The 27297-nt window shown below is 51.5% G+C and overlaps 2 protein-coding genes and 1 long non-coding RNA gene across 13 annotated transcripts in view; 2 read left to right on the top strand and 1 right to left on the bottom strand.

The window, feature by feature from the left end:
- Col18a1 (collagen type XVIII alpha 1 chain) overlaps window positions 1-8009 on the top strand; it is a 112542-nt gene extending 104533 nt beyond the window's left edge. For 3 of the 6 annotated variants that reach the window (XM_076917027.1, XM_034523748.2, XM_034523746.2), the window contains 10 exons: window positions 175-218; window positions 527-664; window positions 1156-1300; window positions 1384-1457; window positions 1748-1876; window positions 3020-3052; window positions 4849-5097; window positions 6147-6344; window positions 6807-6922; window positions 7642-8009. In XM_076917027.1, coding sequence (XP_076773142.1) covers window positions 175-218; window positions 527-664; window positions 1156-1300; window positions 1384-1457; window positions 1748-1876; window positions 3020-3052; window positions 4849-5097; window positions 6147-6344; window positions 6807-6922; window positions 7642-7855 — 1340 coding nt within the window. In that variant the 3' untranslated portion in view covers window positions 7856-8009. Of the gene's footprint in view, window positions 1-174; window positions 219-526; window positions 665-1155; window positions 1301-1383; window positions 1458-1744; window positions 1877-3019; window positions 3053-4848; window positions 5098-6146; window positions 6345-6806; window positions 6923-7641 lie in introns of all 6 variants that reach the window. The other 3 variants (XM_034523749.2, XM_034523747.2, XM_034523745.2) reach the window with 1 other exon arrangement.
- Window positions 1472-27297, bottom strand: part of Slc19a1 (solute carrier family 19 member 1) — a 28270-nt gene continuing 2444 nt past the window's right edge. For 5 of the 6 annotated variants that reach the window (XM_034523752.2, XM_076917030.1, XM_076917028.1 and 2 more), the window contains exons 2-6: window positions 23550-23779; window positions 18903-19656; window positions 18499-18691; window positions 16743-16884; window positions 8519-11790 (exon numbers count right to left, since the gene is read on the bottom strand). In XM_034523752.2, the coding sequence (XP_034379643.1) occupies window positions 11524-11790; window positions 16743-16884; window positions 18499-18691; window positions 18903-19656; window positions 23550-23732 (1539 nt within the window). In that variant the 5' untranslated portion in view covers window positions 23733-23779 and the 3' untranslated portion in view covers window positions 8519-11523. Of the gene's footprint in view, window positions 1911-2276; window positions 2348-8518; window positions 11791-16742; window positions 16885-18498; window positions 18692-18902; window positions 19657-23549; window positions 23780-27297 lie in introns of those variants that run through there. The other variant, XM_034523753.2, reaches the window with a different exon arrangement.
- On the top strand, window positions 9600-13893 carry LOC143435287 (uncharacterized). The gene is made up of 3 exons (XR_013105437.1): window positions 9600-9743; window positions 9905-10101; window positions 13778-13893. It is a non-coding gene; the product is annotated as an uncharacterized LOC143435287 (long non-coding RNA).

The following is a 27297-nucleotide window of genomic DNA, read 5'->3' as shown; positions in this document are numbered from 1 at the left end:
CAAAAACATTGAAACAAACAAAAATCCATTACCCGGGAGTAAATTTAAGAAAATGTGCCGTCCTTACATAAATCAAGGGAGGCAGGCAGGGTTGGGGAGGGGGCACAGACTGTATAGTCAGTACTGTCTAGTGTCATCTCAGTATCATCCTAACTTACCCTTCCTCCCCTGCAGGGCAGTTCCCCATCGACCTCTTCGACCTGGAAGCTGAAATGAAGGTAGGTGAGGTTGTTGGTCAAGTTGGGGGAACGTGGATGTCTTCATTGGGTGGCTGGTGTACCTGCTGGCACTGTCTAATGACATTGAGCCAAGAAGCCACTTCCTCCCTTCTCCCTGGCCTTTTGGTAGTGTCCTGCCATCTGGACACTCACGGTCCATTGCCAGTGGGGGTGGGGCTGATACAGCAGGAGGTGGGAGCTGAGCTGGATCTGGGTTGGGGGAAAGCATCAAGGACCAAGGAGGTACCCATGACTCATGGGGTCGGTGCCGACCTGTAACTCTTATCTGTTTCTGATAACCATTTTAGGGGGACAAGGGAGACCGAGGGGATGCTGGACAAAAAGGAGAGAGGGGAGAACCTGGGGCTCCTGGTGGTGGATTCTTCAGCTCAAGTGTACCTGGCCCACCCGGCCCCCCTGGCCCACCTGGATACCCTGGAATTCCGGTAAGCCTAAGCTTTCCCACCCCAAGGCCTCCTGTAGGTGTTCACACACCGTGGACTTGGGCACAGTCAAGGGACACATCATGCTTGGTTGTATACCTTGAAAGACCCAGATCAGACCTGCAAGGTCAGCTGCTCGAGACCCCACATTATTAGCTCTGTGAGCCTCTCTGAGCCTCTGTGAGTATGAGGCTGGCAGGCTAGCCCCGTTTTGTGTCTCATGGTTGTTCTTTTGTTGCTGTCCCAGAGCTTTGAGCAGCGCTGAGCAGACCCCAGGGGTGGGGCATCACACAGGCCTAGCTTCTGACTGGAACACTGGGAAGCTTTGGGGCTGTGCCTTTGTCCTAGGACCATATCTCCAGCAAAAGGGGCCCTGTGGTAGGCAGGGCTTGTATCGGTCTCAAAGGCTACTTCCACCTCTGGGGCTATGAGCAAATACAGTCCCAGCCTAGGGCATGCAGGGTACAAATGAAGGGCTTCTTTGTTGTTCTTAGGGTCCAAAGGGAGAGAGCATTCGGGGTCCACCTGGCCCTCCTGGCCCACAAGGACCTCCTGGCATTGGCTATGAGGGGCGCCAAGGCCCCCCGGGACCTCCAGGACCTCCAGGACCTCCCTCCTTCCCTGGCCCTCACAGACAGAGTAAGAATGTGGAGAGTGGGTCCGGGTCCCTGAGGGCTGGCTGCCCATGTGATCAGGAGTTCCCAGCTTGATTTCTCTTGTAGCTGTCAGTGTTCCTGGTCCTCCGGGCCCGCCTGGGCCCCCAGGTCCCCCAGGAGCCATGGGTGCCTCTGCTGGGGTAAGTGTCCAATGGACCAAGGTCTGACAATCTGGAGTAGGGGTGGGGAGGCAGATGACATGTCAGGAAGTCTTCACCATCAGTCCACTGGCTGCAGAGATGGGTGTCTGTGGGATCATGGGGTCCCCAAGGTGCTTACTTCCATAACCTTTACTCCTCTTCCTTGGGGACAGCCTGAAAAAGAAGGATACCTACCTACCCAGAGCCACTTGCTGGCTTCCGAAATCCTGGGAGCTCTGGTTGCTCTGGGCAGTGGGTCTCATACTGGACTTGGGTTGGGGTTCTAGCAGGTGAGGATCTGGGCCACATACCAGACTATGCTGGACAAGATACGTGAGGTGCCAGAGGGCTGGCTCATCTTTGTAGCCGAGAGAGAAGAGCTCTACGTCCGGGTTAGAAACGGCTTCCGGAAGGTGCTGGTGAGTTCTCAGGGGACCCTCCTCCCTCTAATATCTACAACATTTAAAGAAAGATTTCTTTAAATCTTTTAAAGAATAAAAACTTCTAAGACCAGTAAGCGGGTTCCTCTGCATTTTTAGGGTTAGCAGTAAATGAACGTTTTATTACTTTTTTGATTGTTGCTGAGACCAAAGACCCAGCATGAGGCACAGGAGGCACCTCAAGGGAGGGCTGGTTTACTTGGGCTCATGGTTTGAGGTACGGTCCATTGCAGTGAGGAAGGCATAGTGGCAGAAATGTCAGGCAACTGGTGACGTTGCCTCTGCTGTCATGAAGCCGAATGGGCCCAGAGTTCAAACATTTAGCCCTGGGAGGTGGCGGGGGGTGGGGGGGTGGGGGGAGAGGTCAGATTCTACTTACAGCAACATAGCATGAATTAGGGTCCTAACACAAGCCCCCAGGTGGTTCGTGGCCGATGTCTTTGAGCTGTCCTATAAGGGGATATAATGAGATGAAGTGTTAGGGTTCATCTTGGTGCCTTGTTGGCCTCAAGACGCATGGAGGCTACCTGTGCTTTGTATTCCCAGTGCCATGCTATATAAACACCACAGTGGGGATGGCCAGGTGGCTCAGTGGGTACAGACATGTGCCACACAAACTTGTGAACGTGAGTTTGATTTCCAGAACTCACAAAACAGTGGAAGGAGAGAGCCAGCTCTGCCAAGTTGTGTTCCAACCTTCACATGCACACCATAGCATGTGCATATGTATATTATGCATACACACACACACACACACACACACGCACACACACACACACATACACACATACATATACAATAATAAATAAATACCACTATGATGAGTATCCTTAGTACTCAAGATGTCTCAAGATGAGTGAGCTGCCGGGTACCAGCTTTTGGGTTCTTGGTCTATGGGCCTGGCAGTCCTGCCCTGCAGTTCCTTCCATCTGGCCTAGAAGAGTCTGTGCTATCAACTCTAGGTCTAGCCAAGGCCCACTGTTCACTTGGAGCCAAAGAGTAGGGCATAGTCATATCCCTATTTGGACAGGCTTCTTCCAGAGGGAGGGGCTGTGGGAAGAGGGTGACAGAGAGGCCCTGGCCCTGAAGCATGCTGGAGTAACCTCTGCTGTTGCCTTTCAGCTGGAGGCCCGGACAGCCCTCCCGCATGGGACGGTAAGGAGCGTTTTCCCTCTGTTCAGCTGTTAGAAGGTAGCACGGGCTACGGAGCACGGGAAGGCTAGGACTTGCGTCCATTCCTTTGGGTCTGCATTGTTACTTTAAAGTCCAGGAAGCAACTGTGTGGCTGGAGGTTGATGGCTCTCTGCAGTGTAAAGAATGACCTATTGTAGCTTTGATTTCCAATTTGGAATGAGTGGGTTTGGGAAGTACGCGGCAAGCCGAAGTAAAAGAGTCATGAAAAGACGATAGATTAAAAAAAAAAAGCATCAGCAAACTGACTACTCAAAACACTTAGCAGACACTGATGACTGGGAGGCAGGTCCCTTTAAGGCAGCCGGCTGGAGTTCCCAGGAGAGTCCTGGGCAGAGGCCCCTGGGCGAGGCCTCCAAGTTAAAAAAAAAAAAAGACAACAAATATAAATGCCATCACTAAATTAGGCACTCAGAACTTCCCAGCAGAAACTGACTGGAGAAGTCAGGGCACTGGTTGGAGTTCCTGACTGAGCCTCCCACAGCTAACCCTCTAGCTCCAACCCACCCACCCACCCCAACCTTTCCCCCCACCCCCACCCCCCCAGGCATAGGCTCATTTATTGCCATGGGATAAACACTGGTCACCTTGGTTGGAAACGGTTGACTCCAGCTGTGTTCAAGGGCACTGTGGTTTGCTCTTGGTCTGTTTTGCTGTTCTCTTCCCTCCACAGCACAGTGAGTGGGGCCATCCCCAGACAAAGGACCTTTGTCTTAGGATTTTACTGCTGTCATTAGACACCATGACCAAGCCATTTCTTCTTATTATTTTTGTTTTGTTTTGTTTTTGTTTTTTGAGACAGGGTTTCTCTGTGTAGCCCTGGCTGTCCTGGAGCTCCACTCTGTAGACCAGGCTAGCCTCGAACTCAGAAATCTGCCTACCTCTGCCTCCCAAGTGCTGGGATTAAAGCGTGCGCCACCACTGCCCCACCACTGCCTGGCTTTTTTTTTTTTTTTTTTTTTTTTTTTTTTTTTTTTTTTAGATGTATTTATTTATGTATGAGTACACTGTTGCTCTCTTCAGACACACCAGAAGAGGACATCGGATCCCATTACAGATGGCTGTGAGCCACCATGTGGGTGCTGGGAATTGAACTCAGGACCTCTGGAAAAGCAATCAGTGTTCTTAACCACTGAGCCATCTCTCCAGCCCCAAGCCATTTCTTATAAAGGACAATGTTTAATTGGGGCTGGCTTACAGGTTCAGAGGTTCAGTCCATTATCATCAAGGTGGGAACATGGCAGCATCCAGGCAGACATGGTGCAGGAGGAGCTGAGAGTTCTACATCTTGATCCGAAGGCAGCTAGGAGAAAACTAGCTTCCAGGCCACTAGGATGAGGGTCTTAAAGCCCACACCCACAGTAACACACCTACTCCAACAAGGCCCCACCTACTCTAATAATGCCACTCTCTGGGCCAAGCATATAAAAACCATCACAGACCTTGGAGGGTACTTTAGGACAAATATGCTTGGGTGTGAAATAGAGGATAAGGGGCAACTCCAGAGCCAGCCTCCCAGTGAGCTCAAACGACATGTGACAGCTGACTAATACAATGTTTAGCCTTAGTTTGACCAGTACCCAGGAACCCTGAGGAGGCTATGGTGAGACAAAACTAAGCCTGTACCCCAGCGCTCAGGGTATAGCTCCCTCCTTCCCACCTCAGGCCCAGCCCAGTCCTGCCTAAGAGCACAGAATAGACAGAGGAAGGGGAATCCCAGGTGAGGTGCTACTCCAGACATTGTGTCTGTCCATCCTTAGGGCAACGAGGTAGCTGCTTTGCAGCCCCCATTGGTACAACTCCATGAGGGCAGTCCATATACTCGGAGGGAGCACTCCTATTCCACGGCACGACCCTGGCGAGCAGATGACATCTTGGTCAACCCACCACGTCTGCCAGACCACCAGCCTTACCCTGGGGTTCCACACCACCACAGTTCTTATGTGCACCTGCCGCCAGCTCGCCCCACGACCTCACCTGCCCACACTCACCAGGACTTTCAGCCAGTGGTAAGCGTCCGGGGTTGAGGGTTGTGTGTCCATCCAGCCCTGGTCCTAGCAGGATAGAGGGAATCGCTCCAGAGCTAGGGGGAGTATTTTGAATAGGGATCTATGGGTAGGTTTCTGACTGATAAAGGCAGCTCATCATTTAGGCCAGGGACTTGCCTTTTCTCTGGTGGCTTAGTGGTTAGCAATGAAATCAAGCACTTAGGAACCAGTCTCTGCTAGTCTTTAATATGGCCGGCAAGAGGGCAGTGAGCTATGCACCTGCTGTGCCTCTGTCCTACAGAGGGTGGGGCAGCCAGGGATGAACTCCACAGCCAGGGTGGAACAGGCTTAGCCGGTCCCTGTAACAGGAGATATTTAGAAAACGGTGCCACGTTCCCGCTGCTCTGGCTCTGGACCGCGGCTCGCTATCTAGAAACACGAGACGCCAGCATGGTGGCTGGCTCTGCCAATCCACCATTCGGTCCACAACCATTCCCACTGTGCCCGCAGTACCCGGTAGAAATGAGACTCTCAAAGCTTAATGATTATCAAAGGATTTATAATATTTAGAGATGCTCAATCAATAAGATGCCCACACAATCAGAGTTCTTACCCAGTATCTAACCTTTGTTACCGAGGACAGCTTTCGACCAATCCATGGTTCTCCATGGCTTCTCCCTTCTCTCTCCTCCCCTTCCTCTCCTTCTCTCCTCCCAACGCCTCACTCCGCCTACCTTTCATACTGTTCAATCACAGAGCTTTATTGCAAATGTAGCGGGGGTTGGGAGGGGGAATACCCCACTACAGGTCCCTGTCTCTGCTCACAAGAAAAGGGGTACCAGGGGCTACCTTGGTGGTCTGCTGGGACCACAGTGTCTGAGACTTGCCTCTGATGCTCTAAGCTGAGAGAGGCCAGGAGAGGGTTGCTTGAAGGTTGTCACTAAAGTGACTGGCCTCATCCCTCTGCGGGCTCTGCCTGCGTGCACTGTGCTGTCAGTATGCAGCCTACAGATTAGAGGGTTACGTGTGACACTGCTTATGACGTGACCAATATATGACCTTTCCGGCAGCTCCACCTGGTGGCACTGAACACCCCTCTGTCTGGAGGCATGCGTGGTATCCGCGGGGCAGATTTCCAGTGCTTCCAACAAGCCCGAGCTGTGGGGCTGTCTGGTACCTTCCGGGCCTTCCTGTCCTCTCGGCTGCAGGACCTCTACAGCATTGTACGTCGTGCTGACCGAGGGTCTGTGCCCATTGTCAACCTGAAGGTGAGTGGAACCTGTCCTGAGGGTTCTGGGCAATGGTCTGTCTCCATTTGTATCCAGGGCTTGGTCTCGGGTGAATTCACAGAAGGGCTTACCATTCCCAACATTCTCCACAAAGCCCCTCCAATCCCTGCCCCATCCAGGGCCCTGGCTCCTCTCCATGGGCATTCCTGTGCTGTTGACCACTTAGCCTGGCCCCTCTGCCACAGGACTCATCGTGTGACTTTACTCTTAGGTCTTTCCTATAAAGAAAGCTGGGATTCTCAGGGCCCATGGTGTGGACTTACAGGCCCCATGGTCTCAGGCTTGGGAGGGTAACTGTGGGTTTCACTGTGATAGGCCCTACCTTGGAGAAGGGGTTCTCTATGCCTCAGACCCATGTGTTCCTTGGTCTCTTGTGATCTGATGGTCCTTCCTCTGACCCGACATGATGGCTGACTGAAGTCCCTGCTGTGTCTCCTGTAGGACGAGGTGCTATCTCCCAGCTGGGACACCCTGTTTTCCGGCTCCCAGGGTCAACTCCAACCTGGGGCCCGCATCTTTTCTTTCGACGGCAGAGATGTCCTGAGACACCCAGCCTGGTAGGTTCCCCCAGCAGTAGGAGATATGACTAAGACCTGAATCTCTAGACTGACACAGTCTGTACATAAAACCATAGAACCTAGAACACAGGAATGGTGTGTTTAGCCAGCGAGGTTGTGGGCACCCTCAAAGCCACAGCAGATTATGTCATCACCTGTGACTACTTAGCTGTACTGCTCAGCCATGTAAATGCCTCTGAAAAGCACTGATCCTGTAAGGCAGCTCCCCAGCATAGCCCTTGGTCCCAGAAGGCACCTGAACTGTTGACCAACAACTGGACTGTCCTCAGAATGGTGTCATATCCCATGTCTCTACACCTGGTAGCTGAGACACCTGCTCTCTGAAGGGTGGCTTAGTGAGCTAGACAAACGTGTCTAGCGCAGTACCATCTGCTTTCCCCAAGAGGCACCCCAACGAGGGCCCTCCTGGCCCCTCCCTACATGAGCTGAATGAGAACTCACTCTTAGCATGTATCAAGCAAGGCTTTCAGAAAGCCAGTTCTGTCTAATCGGTGGAAGAAAGGCCAGCCCAGAGGTCCTCTAGTCCAGGCTGCACCCCGATACCCTCTTCCTCTGCAGGGCTGTACATCTGAGAGGTCCTGAAGGTCACAGGGGCCTTTTACTGTCCCACTGCCCTACTGTCCCCAAAGATAGCGGCTGGCCTCCGTCTTCTCAGCCTTACTGGTCTCCAGATAGCTGACAGTCTGTATTCCTTGCAGGCCGCAGAAGAGCGTATGGCACGGCTCAGACCCCAGTGGGCGCAGGCTGATGGAGAGTTACTGTGAGACATGGAGGACTGAAGCTACTGGGGCTACAGGTCAGGCCTCCTCCCTGCTGTCAGGCAGGCTCCTGGAACAGAAAGCCGCGAGTTGCCACAACAGCTACATCGTCCTGTGCATTGAGAATAGCTTCATGACCTCTTTCTCCAAATAGGGCCTCTGCCAGCTAGCATGGCGGACAGAGGCGATGCAGGACTTTGACACAGTGCAGGGAGCTTCCAGCCAGCACCCAGGGTCTGGCTGGGATACGATCCTGTATAGTTCACATTTTATGTAATCCTCAAGAAATAAAAGGAAGCCAAAGAGTATATTTTTTTAAACATTTAAAACAGACTTCCTGCCCTTCCTCTCCCACTTGAACTGGCCAGCCTGTGTCACAGTCCCTTCTTCCTCCACGCTTGGTAGAGCTTCCTGGCGAAGTCGGACCATAGCTGGGTCTCAGCAGGAGGCTGATGACCTAGAGTTACTGCCTCAGACCTGCAGACTTTCTCTAGCCTGGCATCTTTCTGAGCAGACTGTTCATAGAGCAGTCACAATGCATGTGCTGGGGACAGCACAGGGCGGTACAGGCTCCCCTCTCTCACCGCCCAGTGGCTATGCCAGTTGTACAGGTGGGCACCTGCTCATCCAGGTGGTAACTGGGTCTACTTATGCTTGAGCAGTGGGAGCCAGCTCTCCTGACCCCCCCCCACTCCCTGCCAGGGCAGGTTCCCAAGCTCAATACTCACTGTGACCCCCCAGGTCTGACCCCTGTTCCTGTCACCAGGCCAGGAACATGGCCAGACTTAGTCTGTGTGCTCATTTTTCCGAGGGCCTGACATGACATGGGGCCCATCCTCACGTCTGTCTCTCTCTGGTGTTCCCTGAGATCCCGTCCAGAGCAGAACCCAACCCCAACCAAGCCCAAGCACCAGGGTAAGGCAGCACCTCACTCATCAGCTTGAAGTCCACAGATCTCACATCCACTGCACAAAGCACTTGTCCTATGGAGGGACTTGTGTGCTCAGGGTCACAAGTGGCCAATCAAAGCCTGCCTAAGGCTCTGTTGTCTAAGGATTGGGACAATCCAGTGGGGCTGGTTCTGTGACAATGTGTGATATGAAGCCATTTCAAAGAGGCACCAAATAAAGATGACCTTTTATACAGACACTTGGTTTATAAGCTGCCTTCCCTGTTACAAAAAGGACAAATCATCTGTGATGAGACCTGGGAGCCTCCGTTCCTGCACTTGCTAACTGAAGTCTTACTAAGGGAGCACAGGTAAGCACGGATATAGTCGTGTGTACATGGATACAGGTCGGTATGTACATACATGAACAGGCAAACACATGTGTATGAGTACACTGGTGTACATGGTCACGTGTGTAGATCCACAGGTTTGGATGGGTATAGAGACTACACGGTTATACCCATGGACAGGACCATTCATGTGTATGTGCACACATGTCCACAGGCATACGTGGCACGTGTGAATGTGTGGTACGTAGAAGCGTGCACAGGTATGCAAAGGGATACGCAGGTGTGTTTATATACAAAGGTGTGCAGGCATACACGTGCACACAATGTACTGTACACACATGTGCAGATGCTAACAGTGCCCTCCACCCGGTATCCAGCAGTGCACACGTGATGACTTCAGAATCATGGGGGGGGGGGGGGCGCTAGAGAAATGGCTCATTAATTAAGAGTATTCGGTGGTTTTGCAGGGGACATGCGCTCAGTTCCCAGCACCAGCTTGGCAACTTACAACCATTCCTAACCTTGGTTTCACGGGCTCTGACACCCTTTTCCGGCTCCCACACACATGATGCAAATACACACATGCAAGCTAGCACTCATGCGGATGAAAGAAATTTCCCAATTTTTACATATTATCTGTTTACTCCGCCCCAGAGTAAACCATGTCCTGGCTGTGACTACCTTCAGGGACTATGCTTGCCTTAAAAGAGGAGACCAGGGCCAACGCCTCCAGCCAAATAAAGAACAGCTGGTGGCCAACAGGAGCAGAGAGGTGACTGTCCTCAGCCAGTACAGGTTGCCAGGTAAAGGCTACAGAGCTGAAGGCAAGGGTGGGCAGGTGCTGTTGGGAGAGCTTTTGCTGGGAGAGGCTTGTGTACCAGCAAGCCCCATCTTACTACAAGGCTGCAGGGTGGGCTAGTACAGCAAGGTTGACCACCACGTATCATCTCTGCCTGTGGTAAAGGCCAACAGTGGTGTTCTACAAGATCGCCAAGCCTAGAAGGGATGGAGCTAGCCCTCCTCAGCAAGGCTTCAACGTGCTGTGATAGACTATGGATGTCCTTCCTCTGTGATCACCAGCAGGCGACAGGCCAGCCCCACTTGCAACCTCTTTCTTAGCCCAGAGTCTCCAACGTAGCCTTTCCGGAAGTGGACCTGCAGGTAGGCCCTAAGGCACAATTGGCTCAGCAGCCCCACCTTGACTAGAACTGTGCTTTCTTGCAGAGCTGGTGACCAGCCAGAGGAGATACTGCTTGTATCCCCTAGGGGTGTCAGATCTTGCTCTGGAGTTGGGAGTCAACTCAAGGATAGCAAAAGGCCTAGTCTCTGGTGTGTAGCTTTAGCTAGGTGACATCAACCATAGCCCATAGGTGCTAGGCTAGGCCAGCACGGAATGAGAAGCCTCCTTATACTGGGGTATCGGAAAAAGTGCTCTTGCCCCAGATAGCCTAACCTCACGGCTGATGCTGATGGCTTCCCGGAGCTGAGCCAGGAAACCTACTTCCCCAGTGCAAGCCCCTGAAAGCACTCCCCTGTAGGAGGACCTCAGTTTCGATCAAGGCTGGCACACCTACAGTCCTCTGGGCTGCCTGAGTGTGACAAGTCCGTCACATTGGGGATGATGAGAGGGACAAGGGAGGACGCTGGGCTGAAGTCGGCCGCTTCTATGTCTAGTGCTCTTGACTTCAGCTTCTCACACAGAAAAAGTCCAATGGCCGGGCGGTGGTGGCGCACGCCTTTAATCCCAGCACTTGGGAGGCAAAGGCAGGCGGATTTCTGAGTTCGAGGCCAGTCTGGTCTACAGAGTGAGTTCCAGGACAGCCAAGGCTATACAGAGAAACCCTGTCTCGAAAAAACCAAAAAAAAAAAAAGAAAGAAAAAAAAAAAAAAGAAAGAAAAAAAAAAAAGAAAAAGTCCAATGTAGTTCTCCATTTTAATGTCAAGTTTAAAAAAAAAAAAAAATTCAGATAACCACTCAGACAAGCACCTCCGATAGTGGAAGAATGGCGGCTTAGCCAGGAGTCTAGGATAGGCAACTGGTACCCTGAAGCCTCAGTGGAACTTGGCTGGTGTCCGGGCTACCTCACTAGCCCTGGGGATAGACATGATTTGTCCTGAGCTTCCCAGAGCAAAGAGCAGACCGGCCTGATGGGCACAGTTGACCCCAACACAGGTTCTTCTTGGCAAGCAGTAGGCAACCCAGGCTTGCGGTGGCCTGGCATGTGGTTCAGAAATCCAGAGAGCTGCCCTGAGTGTCTGTAGCAGGCTCCAGCCATTGCTAAAGCATGAAGTAGGCTGGTTTAGGGTCCTCAGAGGCTACCAGAAGGACAAGCTATCTATCGCCCATTAGTTAAAACAGGTGGCCCCTAAGGAGAGTTCTGTGGCCTAACTTCAGGGCTCCTGAAAGGCAACAGGGGGGTCCCCACATGTCTTGAACACTGAGACGGACTCAAGGCAACGTAGACTGGGAGCACTGTAGCATCAGGCCCAGGCTGGTTCAGGATGGAGTGCACACAGGAGGGGCTGCCTCTGAGTCAGGAATCCGGCTACGGAACTGGATGAAGCTAGGAAGGTCAAGACAGGTCAAGCCTTGGCTTCGACTCTCAAGTCTCCCCTGCTGTCCTCCATGCCATCCTCTGAGAGTAGCTGTGGCGCTGAGGGCTGCGGTCTTCTTAGGTCTCCATCCGGTAGGCTTATCGCCTGCACAGAATTCTCTAAGGGACTCCTCAGCTCCTGGGCCTGGGTCAGGGGCTGGTGGCGACCACGCTGGCAGTACCTCAAGCCATCCAGCCCAGCCCAGGCAAAGCAGGTGATGGACATCATCAGGAAGTATATGAAGTAGATACGAAACTGAAAGACAGAGTTGGGGTGACCTCAGGCTTGGTGCTCACCACCCCCACCCTTGCTCCACCTAGGGAATGCACTGAGGTGCTCCATGACCCAGCCTCCAGGTGGCCAGAGGACACTGAGGAGTCACAGGCCTTGCCCCAGGGTAGATCTCAAGATGGTTTGTTTCCTTCCCTCTCTCTCACAGCATGGTCAACCACTTTCCCAAAAAAGGACAATCACTTTCCCAAAGATCCCCAGAGCCTGCGTCTGGCGTCTGTGTGGTCCTCTAGGGCTGGTCTTTAGGCTCTAATTTCATAGAACTGACTCCCTCGGCCACCAGAAGGGTTCCAGGACAATGCCCTAGGGCTTCCTCTAGGCCATGGCCACAATCAAGACTGGACATAGCCTCAGTCTCATGACCAAGAGGGGCCAGGCAGCCAGGGGTCACACCTCTTCCTGAAGGACCAGATACATTCCCTCCCAGAGAGGAACCTGGTTATTGCCAGAAGGTCCTAGAACTTGGACTGGCCCCAGTGGAGGTAGGTGAGCTTCTCAAAGCCTCTTGGGACCCTTTCAGAAATGATCACATTTCAAGCAAACACAGAAATGGCCATTAGGGACTTCTATTATGAAGAAGATAGGGTTGACATCCTTTCTCCATTCCCCTGTGTCAGTCAAACTCCTAGATGCTGTGGGCCACACCCACTGGGGAAAAATGTCAGCCAGCCAGACCTCAGGATCCAGGCAAGCACTAGGATATTTCATGGATCTTGGATCAGAAGCAGCTGGAAGTTTAGCACAGGTAGAGCCCAGCTACAGGGAAAGTACCATATGACTACCTCAGTCGGACACAAGGGAGGACATTTTGGGTGGGGCCAAGCAAGACTCACAGGAAGAAACTTAAATCTCACAGCGTCCGAGGTAATGACCTTGCTTCTTACCCTTACCCTCATGATATCAGTAACAACCACTCAGGGGGTGACTGGACATAACACACACACACCACACACACACACACACACACACACACACACACACACACACACACACACACTTGGAGCAATGAGTTATTCACTACCCACTGAACTGAAGGGGACTACCACAGGAGTTAGAACTCTTACTCTACCAGAGGGCAGGCCAACCTATGCTGCCAGAGCTGAGAGGGCAAGACTTTTGCACCCCTTAGCTTCAGCACACAAGACCAGGAGACCTTTGACCTCTGCTACTGCTTCAGTACATCAGAACCACTGACCTCACACCAAGACCTCTGGACACCAAAGGCGGCCAGTAGGTACTGAAATCACGTGAGAAAATTTTTAGAACAACCACCATGAAATGGGTCAGCAAGCAGCAACAATAATCCAGCAATACAAAGAGGAGATGGTGGGCAAGAAATAAGGGACAAAAGATAAGAGACATTCAGACCAAAGAAGCTAACCAAGAGGAACCGATGCAAGAAGGGCTGGTGGGACAAGGGGAATTAATCCATCAGGAGAGAACACAGCAAACACCCTTGAGTTCTCTGTCCTTGCTTCTGTTTTTCAAGACAGGCTCACTAAGTAGCTCAGGTGGCCTTGAACTCACAATCCTCCAGTTTTAGCTTCCTGAGTGCTGGCATTCACTGCATGCCTGGCTTGTGTTTTCTAAGTTATGTTTGGTGGTGAAAACGGATTTGGTTAACACTGTCTTATGTGATTCTGAAGGTATCAACAGCTTGTTAACAGTAAGAGGGCCCAGTGATATAGTCTTCATGCTACACATAATACTCTTGCAGTCCCAAACATCAAATCATTACTGCCTTCTAGAGACAGGTAGTATATTAGAAATTCTGGTTTCACAAATGAATCCAAGAGAAAAGCACATAACAACCCGTGTGAATGGCTAAACAGGAAAGATGTGTATCAGACTCTGATGATGATTTGGGGGAAATGGGTTCTCATACCCTGCTGGTGGGACAGCAATGGTCCCCACTGGGAATCCACTGCTACACTTCTGGGCTCCCATCCAGGAGAAATAAAACCTACGTTCATACAAACTCTATGAAGAGGGAAGAACTTGTAAGATGCCAAGACTGAACACAGTCCACAGTGCTTTGGAAGTTCAGCAGCTAGCCCAGGCACACCGACAGCACCGCCTGCCCGGGTCTGAGGAGAAGCCCAAGGGCGGGTGCATGCACAGGAGGATGGAGCCACCTCCAGGGAGAACACCTATATTCCCAGACCACAGGTGAAGGGAGTGGCTGTAGCCATGAAAGGATTCTGTGGTGGTTTGAATATGCTTGGCCAAGGGAGGGGCACTATTAGGAATTGTGGCCTTATTAGGGTAGGCATGGCCTTGTTGGAGGAAGTGTGTCACTGTGGGCGTGGGCTTTGAGACTCTCCTCCTGGCTGCCTTCAGATGAAGATACAGAACTCTCAGCTCTGCCCGCATCATGCCTGCCTGGATGCTGCCATGCTTCCTGCCATGATGATAATGGACTGAACCTCTAAACCTGTAAGCCAGCCCCAATTAAATGTTGTCCTTTATAGAGTTGCCTTGGTCATGGTATCTCTTCATAGGAAAGAAGCCCTAACTAAGACAGATCCCAAGGGTCCTGAAGGGATGAAATGTTCTGGATTTTGCCTGAAAAATCAACATCCTGATTATGACAGTGAACTAAAGAAATGGGACCCTGAGTCTCTGCATGGTTTCTTAAACTGGACATGAATGAAGCCAAACTTTAAAAAATCTGCAAATCCAGGTTGGCTCCCAGCCACAGTCCCCAGGTTCCACCCTGGTTCTCAGTGGTCTTTGGCTCTGCTCCCACTCCCTGGACTCCTGCCCTATCCCGTTTCCCAACTCAGGATGGGACGTGAGAGGGGAGAGCAGGAGAGACTACGAACATCTCTTTTGATGGCAAACAAAACAGTGTTCAAAGAAAACCAGCCTGAGAAAAAGCAGTACACATCTCGAAATTTGACTGAACGAAGCAGGAGTTAACATCAGAATACTCCTCATCCCTCGGGGATGTGCCACTGAATAGGACTGACCAAGCACACTCAGGAAGAGAAGCTCTCTTGTGGCCAGCCCTTTGGGAAAGAGCTGACCCAGACTCTTCCTAATGAGCCTCCTACCCCACTCCTCTGAAGCACACTGGCAAGGGGGTCTTTGCAGGGCAGCTGGACCGGAACAGGACCATAGACAACACAGGGCAGCACCAGTCTCTAAAGAGTCTCCCAGGCCCCACCCACTTGGTGCCCAAAGGCTGAACAAGAGGCAGCTATGGAGGGAGAAGGGGCGGGGGTGGGGGTGGGGGACAGAGAACACAATGCCCTTAGAAGTCAGCGACTAAAAGACAAATTACATGTTAAGTGCACTATAGCTGGGGCCAATCAGGTTCCCCCGAGGCTTCTTTGGACAGCCCCCTCCACTTTAGAAGCCTCTACTTTTTGAGGACAGATAGCCTCCTTGGGATGGGGGTGTCGGGTGGGGAGCTTGTGCCCTTCCAAGCTAGTGAATTGTTTCCTGGTCCAACCTACCCTCTACCTCACCCAGAACTGTGAGTCAATGCTGGGCTCCGTATACGCAAGAGCCATTTGGGTGGTAATGAGGAATTATGTACCCTGCTCGGTCTGGATCTACCACTCTATGGGGCAGGCAAGACTTAACTGTTCTGGGTTTTGTCTGCAGCACTGAGGGACTTTGGTAAGCAGGAGGCAAGTTCAAGCTTTAAACAGCAAAACTGCACCCTCACTTCACGCATCTCTTCAGATGCTACCAGCCAGTTCCCAGATGCTGGTCTGCTCCTGTGTGTGGAAGCACCTGCTCCACCTGCCTCCTCGCTGGCCCACCAGACTTAACACCAAGCTTCAATGACAGGGCTGTGCCAACTTAGGACCCTTGGTGGGTCAGCACTCTTCCACGGCACACACCAACCTGCAGGCCTATAGCCCAGGGAAACCAAAGGCTTTCACAGGTAGCCTAGGATACCGTCCAGCCATAGCCTGGGGACTGTCACTAAGGAGCCTAGTTACCATCCCTCCTCATGTGCTGACTATCATGTCCATTTGGCTTGGCCAGTACCTACATCACACTGTTCCCGTCACAGACTAGGCAGGGGGTTTCTCAGATACAGGCAAAGCTCTGGCTGTTGTGAGAAAATTGAAGATATCCCAAGAGGGGACGGTAGGCCAATGCCAGCTCCAACCAAAGGGCTCTGCCTATCTCCCTCCCCCTCCTGAACAGAACACTTCAGACATCATCTGATCTGGGCTTAAGGCCATCAGGTCTTGGCGACCACCAACAGGAATGTGACATGAAAGTTAAGGAGCTGTAACCATGGGAGGTCATGGGTACAGGCCCAGGTGAGGACACACTAGGTCTGATGAAGACTCCTCAGAAATGGCCGACAACTCAGCCAGCCTTGGAGGCCCAGCCACCTGGGGCTCCAAGTCTCAGAGGTTCAACCTGGACCTGGACAGGAGCAGGGTAGGGACACATGGATAGATAAAAGTGGCTAACTTTGGGGCTGGAGAGATGGCTCAGAGGTTAAGAGCACTGGCTGTTCTTCCAAAGGTTCCGAGTTCAATTCCTGGCACACACATGGTGGCTATGAAACCATCTATAATGAGATCTGGTGCCCTCTTCTGGTGTGTAGGCATACTTATAGATGGAATACTATATAATATATAGTATTATAATTATATATAAATTAAATATATAAATTATATTTATATAATATATAATTATTATATTACATAAAATATAATATATTTTTTTAAGTGGCTAACTTCACCACATCAAGTGCCCCTGGAAATGTGAGCCTGTCTACCTGTCTTACTTCCTGCTCCAAATGTGGGCCACACTCTGTATACTCCAGGGACAGTGGATTTCTGGTCTGTGTCCTCTGACAATGAACCATACCAGGAGGCTGCACCATGACTACATGATGGGCTTCCCTCCCCCAAAGACATGGGACTGAAGTTGGGACTTACCTGCTCACGAACTTGGAGCCCCAGGCCCCGCTTGTCAGAGACCACGAGCGTGATAGATGTCTTAAGTGCGGTGGCAAGGAAAGTATTGATCCCGAAGACCAACGCACAGAGCTCTTTAGACAGGGAAGATGCAATCTGAAAACTGGGAGATTTAAAACAACAACAACAAAAAATTACTGTGATCAAACTCACCAAGTAGGGCAGGGGTAGGAACAGAGCCAGATATCACTAATCACAGCACTGGAGGCAGAAGATTCCAGGCCAGTCTGGTCTATATAGTGAGATCTCATCTAATTAAACAAATACATTAACAACAACAATAAAAAATAAAAAAAAAAAACAAAAAAAAAAACAAACAAAACCAGAGCCAGGGAGACTCCTGTATCGACCCAGGAATACAGTGGAGTATCAAGTAATACAACCCTACCACCAGACTGAGCTAAGCCACGGATACACAACTCTGAGATCCCCATCCTGCACACCTGTGCAGAGCGCTGCCCTCCCCTCTCAACATGCACCCACCAGCCAAGAGCAGCTGACCCAGGGCAGGCGTGGGGCTCAGAACATGCCTATAGAGACCGACTCCAGAAGACTGGGAACAGGAATGTGTTCTCAACTCGGAGGGCAGGAGTATGTGGCCAGAGGATGTGAGAAGGTAGTCCGAGGAGGGAGCAGGCAGGGTTAGGAAGCCCTGGGAGGTAGGAAGGAGCCAAGCTCTTCCCAGAAGAGGTAGACGGTGGGCAGGCAAAAGGTGGCACATACCAGATGGCAAGTGACTCTGTGTGGTGTGAGCACATGCACAGTGCAAATGACAAGTACATATAGTGTATGAAACCTATGATATATATATATATATATGTGCATGTATATATATGTATGTTTATATATGTGTGTGCGTATGTGTATATACATACATTAATATATTATACATATAATATATATGCATGTATATATGTGTATATGTGTATATATGTGTGTGTATATATACATGCATACTGATCCACATACACGTATAGTATAAACACAGACTGTGTAGTGTCAGTGCACATGTAGTGGATGGTGTGTGTAAGTGTGGATCCATCTGGTGATGTGAGCACACATCTATGAGTCTATTTCTCGTATCTTTTAGACAAAGTCTCACCATGAATCTCTGGCCGATCTGGAACTCACAGAGATCCGCCTGCTTCTGCCTCCCGAGGTCTGGGATTAAAGGTGTGCACCACCAGGCCCAGCTCTGCAAGACTATCTGAGGCCTACGTGGCATAAGCTGAGTGTGTCCTCACATAGTGCGTGCTCCCTCAGTTACGGCCTGGGCGAGGTCTCAAAAAAAGCAGGCTAGTATGATCCGGAAGAGGCTGCCTGCTGTCAGTATCGGGCAGCTTTGAAGTAGTGTTTAGAGAAGCTGAGAGAGCAAGTAGGTCAAGTCCAGAAAGAGAAGGAGTCAAAAGCAGCAGAGGGTGCATGTAATAAAATGGAAGGAGGGTCTCCATAGTGAGAAGGTGGGGTGCTGGTCAATTTTAGGTGGTCTATAGGACAGCAACACTATAGGGGTTCAGGAAGGACTGGCAGAGTCAGAAGAGAACTGGGACTGCAGGGGATACTCTGACCTTATAGGGGTTTGGGACCTAAGGAAATCACTGTAGTAGACACAGCCGAAAGTGTCTAGACAGGTCAGGCCTCCCCCGTAACTCCCCACATTGCCTTAATGCTCCCCAACAGAACCTTCCAGAAGCCCCTCCCATACCATTTCACTCACGTGGCAATGGGCACAAGGAACTGGTAGGCCCCACGGAAAAGCACGAAGGTCACGTAGCAGACCCAGATGTCCTGGATCTGGAACATACAGAAAACCAGGCCGGCCTGGATGGCTATCACACTTGCGATGACCAGCTTTGACCACAGAGCCCAGCGGATGTTCACGAAGCCCGCGGAGAAGGACGTGATGGCGCCTGGAGGTAGGAGGCATTCAGTCATGGCTGAGCTCGGGCAAGCGGAACCATGGGAGAGACGGACTGAGTTAGGGTGGCTCTGGAGCAGGGGCAAGGTCGGGCAAGGGATAGGGCGGCCTACATTGGTGGTCTATCCCAGGGCAAGGGGTAAGGCTGGACTACAGGCCCATTGGGGTCAAGCTGGGACCCGCAAGGGCCCTCCAGTGCATACTCAGCAGTGTGGAAGCAGCATCTACGGCGCCATTGTAGTTGAGGTTGTTGTCAGTGCTTTTCCACAGGACATGTACATAGTAGGTGATCAGGTAGTAGCCTGCAGAGTTGAAGACCCACCAGAGGCACCAGAGACGCAGCTGCGGTTGCCTGGCATTTTCCACCAGTTCACTCAGCATGCGCACCAGGAAGGAGTCCCTGCAAGTGCCCAGCACGCGCTCTAGTTTCCCGGGCTCTGGCCGGCCAGGCCCCGGGTGCATCTGATCCAGTTCACAGGGCAAAGCTCCACGTGCATTTATACTGCGGTTGAAAAAGAGGCTCCGCTTAGGACGCTTTAGGAAGAGGGAGAGGCCCAGGCTGAAGAGGATGAAGCCCAGGGAGATGCAGTTGAGCGTATGGGTGGAGATCCGTCCTAGGGTGAGCAGCACCTGGCCCAACACAGAGCTGATGAAGACTCCCAGCAGTACCGCTGCCCGGGAGTAGCTGGCCATGCGCTGGTAGCGGGAGGGGTGCACCAGGGAGAATATGTACGAGGAATAGGCGATGCGTGCCGCCATGGTGATGCTGTAGAAGACTTCCATGAGTTGCATGTGCACGACCGAGGTGCCCAGCAGCAGCAACAGCCACACGCACACGAAGCTCAGGCATTGCAGGACCAGGACTGGCTTGTATCGCAGGTAGTCGGTGAGCAGGAACACGGGTACCAGCACGGCCAGGTGGGAGTAGGGCAGCATCGGAATGATCTCGTTGGTCACCTGTGGACAGGCAGGCACTGGTTATTAAGGACACTTGCCTGCGTCCCTGAGTACTAGAGAGTAAGCAGGCAAGAGTCTGCCTTGTCCCTATCTCCCTATTGACCAATACGGGAGCCTAGAAACCAAGATAGTTTTTCCAGCCCGAGAAACTGCAGACCCTAGGCACGACTCACAGGAAGCTGTCAAACTGTAGGGGAGACCACCATTCATTTACAGGTGCGTCACCTCATCCTAGGCTTTCTGATTTGCACTCATCTGAAACCTAGGTAGAGAAGAGTACAAAGGCCAGTAGACACCAACCCAGGTTTCCTCAGTCACTATGGTAACGGAGTTGGGGTGGGGGATGTGAGGACGGGACATAACAGACAGCTAGGGAGGACACACAGAAGGAAGGGAAGGCCAGGAGGAGGATGAGGCCATTCCTCCACCCCACCTCACTAGGCAGAACCGGGCATGCTGCCTGCAGAATCCAACCTTCATGGCCTTCATTAAGACCAGCTTCTGGTAGCTACCCTCACCTGTGGCATAGGATGTGGGGGGCTGTGAGGGGGAGCTATCTGCTGCAGGGCGGGTATCAGAAGACACTACCTCAGATTCTTCTTTACTGCCTAAGGAACCAACGTTCACTGGCAGCATGGGCAGGCCAAGTCAGGTGCCTTTAGGACCTCATGGATGCTCTGTAGGGAGAGCCTCCATCTCAGTGAAACCCAAATGTCCTCCTGACCTCTCTCCCTGGGTGGTGGATGTGCTTGGCATCTTCTCTTGGGCCAAAATGAGTTTCAGCAGAGGCTTCCTTAGACCTCATTCTAGATCCAGCTAATGTGCACACGAGGGAGCCGGATGAGTCCTCCTGGGCTCCCAGAGACTGGGACTCAGGACCCACTGACTCATGTCCACCTTAGTGCTAACTCAGCCCAACCACCAGCAACCTAGCTCGAAAGGACCCAATGCCCCAAGAAACCAGCAGATACCACGGCCAGCCCCATTTCACTGATGGAAAATTAAAGAGCTTAAACAGAACCTGGGTCAGTATGTAAGGGATGTGCCAAGCCCAGATGGACTGCTGACACCCCTAGGCCAAGTGCAGGTTCCCCTAGGCCAACCACAGGCTACCTCAGGCAGCTGATGCATCAGACCTCAGAAACTGAGGCTCAGGAAGTAGGAGGGCCAATACACAAAGAAGCCCCAGAGAATCAGAGAATCTGTCTTTCCTGCCTAGTGGCTCCTCCTGATCCTGTGCCCCACAGAGATCAAGTTTCACCCCAAATAATCCTGATAACCCTAGGTACTCAAGGTTCCTTCCACAATGATCCACTCCTGCCAGGACATTGCAGAGATCTTCAGCTCCAGTGAGGACTCAGGTTGCAAACAACCTGGGGTCCCTGGCCTGCTCTACATCACCCTGGCTCGGTTAAGGGGCCGACAGGGTGGGGGTGAGAGGGGTACGGGTGTCTCTATGCTGGCCTGTATCCTGGGTCCCACGTGGAAGGCTACTGGGGAAGAGACATCTATAAAAGGTCTCTGTAACATGTAGGATCCGTCAGGTAGCCAACTGGTTGGTATAAGCTGTCTTATATACCTGCCACCTAAGCCCAACACTGCCCAATGATCCCCAGGCATCAGAGGATCTTAATTGGTTGTGCAGTACAGAGCTGAGCCCTGATTGAGATGCAGAAGGGCACAGGGCAAAGGGGCAGCACCCAAGCTAACACTACGAGCATGGGATTGGCTGCTCATTAACAGAACAGGAGGCCTGCTCTGACACAGCATGCAGGGATACAGGAATCATGGCATGACCCAGTCCAAGAGAACACTCTCTGAGAGTGAGAAAGATGGCTAGACCTGAGGGGGGACAGGGATGAGCATCAGAAACAGCAGGGTTCCCAAGAGCCACAGCTGAAATGGAAAGAACCAGCCAGACCTAGATCGTGAATAACTTCACAAACTCAGAACAGGGAAAGGGAAGACTCAGAAGATGGCTACCCTGGCCAGTGCCTATCTTGCAGAGCAACAAGAAAGGCAACAACCATTCTCAAGGACAGCAGCAATACACTGGGACTGCCAGGAGACCCTCACCATGGAAAGAAATGAAGGAGACTCAGTGTCTAGGTCACAGGCCACTGACAGAGTCTACACAGTCCAGGGAGCAGCCTGCATATGAAGCAGGGGGATCAGGCCAGATGAACTGGAACTCTTAAGTCAAGGTCTGCTGTGCACACAGACACACAGACAAAGGACACACATACACACCCTTCTTAAGAGAATTCTGGAATATTCCTAAATCTTTACACCTAAGGATTCTAACCAATTCCCTAAAACTTAGGATTCCCTAGAATGACCAAAAACCAAACCAAACCACACAAGACACACAGACACACACACACACACACACACACACACACACACACACACACACACACACCCTTCTTAAAAGAAATCTGGACTATTCCAATACTGTAACACCTAAGGATTCTAACAAATTCCCTACAACTTAGGATTCCCTAGAATGATCAAAAACCAAACCAACCAAACACACACACACACACACACACACACACACACACACACACACACACACAAAACCAAAAACTCAAAGCCAAACCCTGGGCACTAGCTGCTCAGTCCACTGAGGCACCAGAAGGCTGGGTGACTCATTCTGTAGATAAGCCTTAGATATGAAGAGTCTGAATCTATGTGGATAAACTTCCAGAAACCAGGCAGGAAGATATGCTGTAAAGACAGAGGCCCAGCAAGAACAGACTGCCCAGTATCCAGCTGGTTTCTTGACCTCCCTTGTAGCCAGAAGGGCTAAGACCAAGGGATTCACCCTTGGGCTGACACCCTTGGGTGGACAGTACCTGTGATCATTGTCTTTAAATGTCATTAGTGACATTTAAGGCTTGGCAGAATGCCTTAACCTCTGGAATCTATGTGTGTGTGTGTGTGTGAGTTTGTACGTGTAAGGGTGTACAAGCATGGGCACATGTGTGGAGGCCAGAGTGTTCTTCAGGTGCTTATCTACTTGTTTTTTCAAGGCAGGGTTTGTCACTGGGACCTGGGGCTCAATGGCTAGGCTGCCCAGCAAGTGGGCCTCAGGGATCTGCTAGCCTCTGCCTTCCCCACACAGCTAGCTTTCCATGCAAATGCTGAGGTTCGAACTCCGGTCTTCATGTGCAGCTATGACATTACTGGCTGCAGATTGGAAAGGACTCTTTCTTTTTTTTTATTGTATTATAATGGAAGCTTCATATGCATGCTTGTTCCTGTAACAGTGACAGTGAACAGTACGTGTTCACCAAAAGCGGAAAGGCTACAAACCAGGGTGAGCAAGAAGCAAGAAGCAACACCCTTTGGCCTTCTTTGTCCAGCCCTGTCTTGTATGGCATGAGGTGCAAGTTAAAAAAAAAAAAAAAAAAAAGTCTCCATGTCTGCTTGGATTTAAGCTCATTAGTGGACTTTCAATAGGACCCTCTGTCCCCATGGCTGACTAAAAAAGAAAATGCCTTCAATAATCTCTTTACATAAACAGCTAAGTCCCTACCGGAGGCAGGTGCCAAGCAAGGTGGGGCGTGGCTGGGCATGGGCTTTCTCACCAGGAGGGCAGATGAGCCATCTGGTAGAAGTCAGCACTCCTTCAGTTACATTCTTCTTCTTCCTCAGGCCCAAAGCAGGCACAGGGTTCCTTTCTATGGTACGCAGTGACACACTATCTGGCTGGGTTCATGAATCAGAGAGCCAAAGCTCTCTGTGGGCTCAGTGCAGCAGGTGGAAATTAGGGTGGAGCCAAACCCACATCCTACCCAGTCTCCCACAGCCTCAGCTGTATGTCAAACTAAGAGAACCCCCACCCCATGCTGCTCCTCCCCCAACCCCCTCATGGCCCAGCAACATGCCTGCTCCTTGGTAAAGTTATGGTCCAGGAGGTACGGTGTGATGAAGCTCTCCCCTGGCCGCAACTGTGCCATGAAGCCAAAGAAGCAGAGGTAGAACACTAAGCATCGCCAGGACTTAAGTTCGTGGTCCTGCCTGGGCTCTTCGCATGCCTGCTTTTCTGCCACCTGGCCAGCGGGCACCATGTTGCCCAGGTCCTCATGGAACCTGGTAAACAAAGATGACACTCCACCTGGAAGGAAGGAAAAGCAGAGAGTCAGCAAAGGAGCCCACAGGTAACCACTCCTTACCAATCTTTCAGCTGAGACCCAGTGTTAGCCTTGGGTGGCTGCAGGTCCCAGACCCAAATCTTCAACCTACTTTGCCAACCTGAGAACTAGCAGGAGCTCAATCCCTCAGACTAGGCCAGTACAGCCTCCAAGAGTCCTCAAGCAAACCAGACTCAGCCACACAGTCCTATTTAAATATTAATCAAAGTCACATTAACTAATTATCTTTATTAAATAAATTAATAACACTTAAAATTTTAATTCGGGAGCCAGGCAGTGCACGCCTTTAATCCCAGTACTCAGGAAGCAGAGGCAGGCTCATTTCTGAGTTTGAGGCCAGCCTGGCCTACAGCGTGAGTTCCAGGACAGCTAGGGCTACAAAGAGAAACTCTGTCTCACTTCCGGAGGTCATGAGTTCAAATCTCAACGACCACCTGGTGGCTCACAACCATCTGTAATAAGATCTGATGCCCGTTGAAAACAAAAACAAAAAACCTCCAGAGCAAGCAGTGGGGAGAGCGGGGTCAGAGCAAGAGGGAGAAGGGAAGAAGGAAATATAAATAAAATTCCGTTTGGGAGCACCTCAGATTCATTTCAAGGGCTTGGCAGCCTGGCACACAGAGCTTAGAAACTGGTGCTCTAATAGAGAGGGTAAGAGGAAGAGGCTCTGCTAGGCTAGGACACCAGCTGCCCCCTAGGACACAACATGGAGGTCAGAGTGGCTTTGAGTATACATATCTGACTCGTAGCCTCCCCCACATGTAGCCCTATGGGAAGCAAGTCACGGGAAGAACAGTCGGTGGGAGAGGCAGGTGAGCTGAAGGGACCGAGAGCCACCAAGGGCAAGGCCAAGCAAGCTCTGAGAAGGGTTAAGGGACAGAGCACGAGCTGACTTGAGGGATCCCACAGTCCTCTCTAGGACTCCCAGAGGAAGAGGCGGATCTGATGTTCAGGTGACTACAGACCTCCTCCCAAAGGTATGTCAAGTGCAGCCACAGATGGCCCATCCAGCTGCGGACCCCCGACCTCACACCATACAGGCCGGAGGAAGTCTTGAGTATTTGTGGTGCGCGTGAGAACCAAGCTGTTCGGCGTGTTTTTGTCTCATGATTCTGTCCTGGACACGGGCTACCGGTGAGTACTGCCAGTTGTCCTTGCTAAGAGAAAGGCAGGGGCTACATCCACTCATCAGGACCCCAAGTTATCCCGGCTCATCTCTTTACATCACAGGTTCCTGTGCTTTTGTATAAGGCATTGGCGTAAGTCAAGCGGGAGCTGTCAGAGAACAGTGTGCGTACTCCTGGAGCAGAGGCTGGGCATCATATACAGGGGATAGTGGGGGTGGGGCTGAGGGTGTACCCCCTCTACAACAGGCTCCCTTTGCTCCTCATTACAGCCTGTTCCAGGAAGTGTCTGCAAATCTGACCTAAGTTAGAGTTCCCTTCAAGCCCTGAGCAAGGGACAAAGAAAACTCTCCTGATATAAGGACTTTGGGGGGGGGGGCAGATTCTCTGCCCATGGTCCCTATGTTGAGACCGAGGATGTTCTCTGAGTTCCTACTAAACACAGAGGTTCAAGAAAGAAAAGTGACCTGTGACCCTTCAGAGTGTGCGCTCCCTGTAAGGACAGACCAGGAGCCCTTCCATTAACTCCTGCCTTTACGACAAGGGGAAAGCAGGGTGACAGCTGAGCCCCTGGAGAAGCAGGGTTTTGTGGGCTTGTTGGGAGCTGCAAGGAAGGGTGAGCCAGGGGCAGAATTCCAGAGGTCCAGAAGGTCTGGGGAGATGCTAGGGCAGCGGGTGGCCCCTCCGGAAGCTACAGGGCCTGGGACAGGACCCAAGTTCTCATGGGAGAATGGAAACAAGGCAGGGGGCCTGGCTGAAGAAAACACAAACACAGGCTACATCACCTCAGCTAGACAAACTCTGAGCCTTGCTTTGCTTCACTGCAAACTTCCCCAGAGCTACACAAACAGCCAATAAGGACATAGCACTCAGGAGGTTCGGCCTGTGGCACTGACCCCTCCAGAGGGGCCGAGAAAGCTAAGCCCTTCCCCAACATGTATTGCTAAGGCTGGCCAGGTTGGGCAACTGTCCATGGCAACCACGTTTGCCCAAACTAAAGCAGCCTCCAGGCTAAGTGGTGGCCAGGAATATATAGCTAAATCTAGGATTCTGTGCCTAATATGGGCTTAAGAATCCCCAAGAATTGGTCCTCATCTGAAAGGTCACCCCCAGAGATAACAGGAACCTTTACTTGGTGTCTCTTGGAACCCAGGATAGCAGAAGTTATCAGACACCAGTACAGAATATACTCTATATTATTCTATTATGTATAGTCTCACAGACCCCCGAGGCTGCTACACCCAGGGAACTATACTTTTATACCATGGTGAGAATCCATCAGGGCCCTGCCCAGGGGTCTGTAAGACGACCTGGCTTCAGTCCTTCAACAGGTACCCCACCACTGCTATAAAGACCACTTGAAGACCTGCTCCTAGAGCCCCACCAGGATTACCAGGCTGTCCTACCCTAACTAGTGCTAAGATGGGTAAGTAGCTCTGCTAGTGTTCAAGGTCCAGGAAATAGACTCCTGCTTCTCTTCTGAGGTTCTGAACACTCACTCCAGCCACCCACACAACCAGCCCACACTTAGGTCTGTTCAAGGGGACTGTACTATATCTCAAGATGTTCTGCAATCTCAGTGACAAGATCCAGGAGCCTAGCCGGAGCCCCTGGGCTTCTATGCTCAGACCACATGACAGATGGGGATCTAGGTATGTGTTCACAGGGGACACATGGACATCTCCTATTCTCTGGGGAGCCACATTCCAAGTCAACTCCCCTGCCCAGCTCATGCATTCTACCATAAACACCCATTCAACAGAAAAACCTAATTGCCTGGGGACTAGGAATTAGGGACTGGATCTTGGTAAATCTACAAGCTCTATCCCTAATCCCCACCCCAAGCTCCTGGGACACCCCCTGACCCCCTCCCCGCCCCCCACATACTCTGGCTCTTCCCTGATCTAAGCCAGGAGGTACTGCCTGGGTCTGAATAAAGCCTGAGTGCCCTCATACCTAGGAGGCAGAAACAGGAACTGTCAGGCCCTCTGCCCTTCTCCAGCTGTGGCTCTGCCCAAACTTGAAACATTTTTTTGTAAAGATCTGCCTTCCCCAGTTCCAGAGCAGCAGGGACAGCTCTGGCACCCTCCCACAGGTTTTGCTAATGTGCATGGGACGGACAAGGGGTTGAGAGCTTAGAAACGCATACTTTCCAGAGCTTCTAGGTCTGGAGCTGTGGCGCCGAATTCCCGCATCCAGCATGACTACTGGGCAGGCCACAAGACAGGCAGAGGGAAAGTTGCTACCGAGGAGAGTGGCCCAGAGTCCAGGGTCCTAGTCAAAACCTATCTTCCACACTGTTACTGAAGGAAACAGGGGCTCAAACTCTTGTTTGCATGGGGCAGGTGGCTTCAGCC

The sequence above is a fragment of the Arvicanthis niloticus genome, chromosome 20, assembly GCF_011762505.2.
Source record: "Arvicanthis niloticus isolate mArvNil1 chromosome 20, mArvNil1.pat.X, whole genome shotgun sequence".
Taxonomy (NCBI): Eukaryota; Metazoa; Chordata; class Mammalia; order Rodentia; family Muridae; genus Arvicanthis; species Arvicanthis niloticus.
The sequence above is the reverse complement of the archived record's forward strand: the minus strand, read 5'-3'. Positions and strand labels throughout refer to the sequence as shown.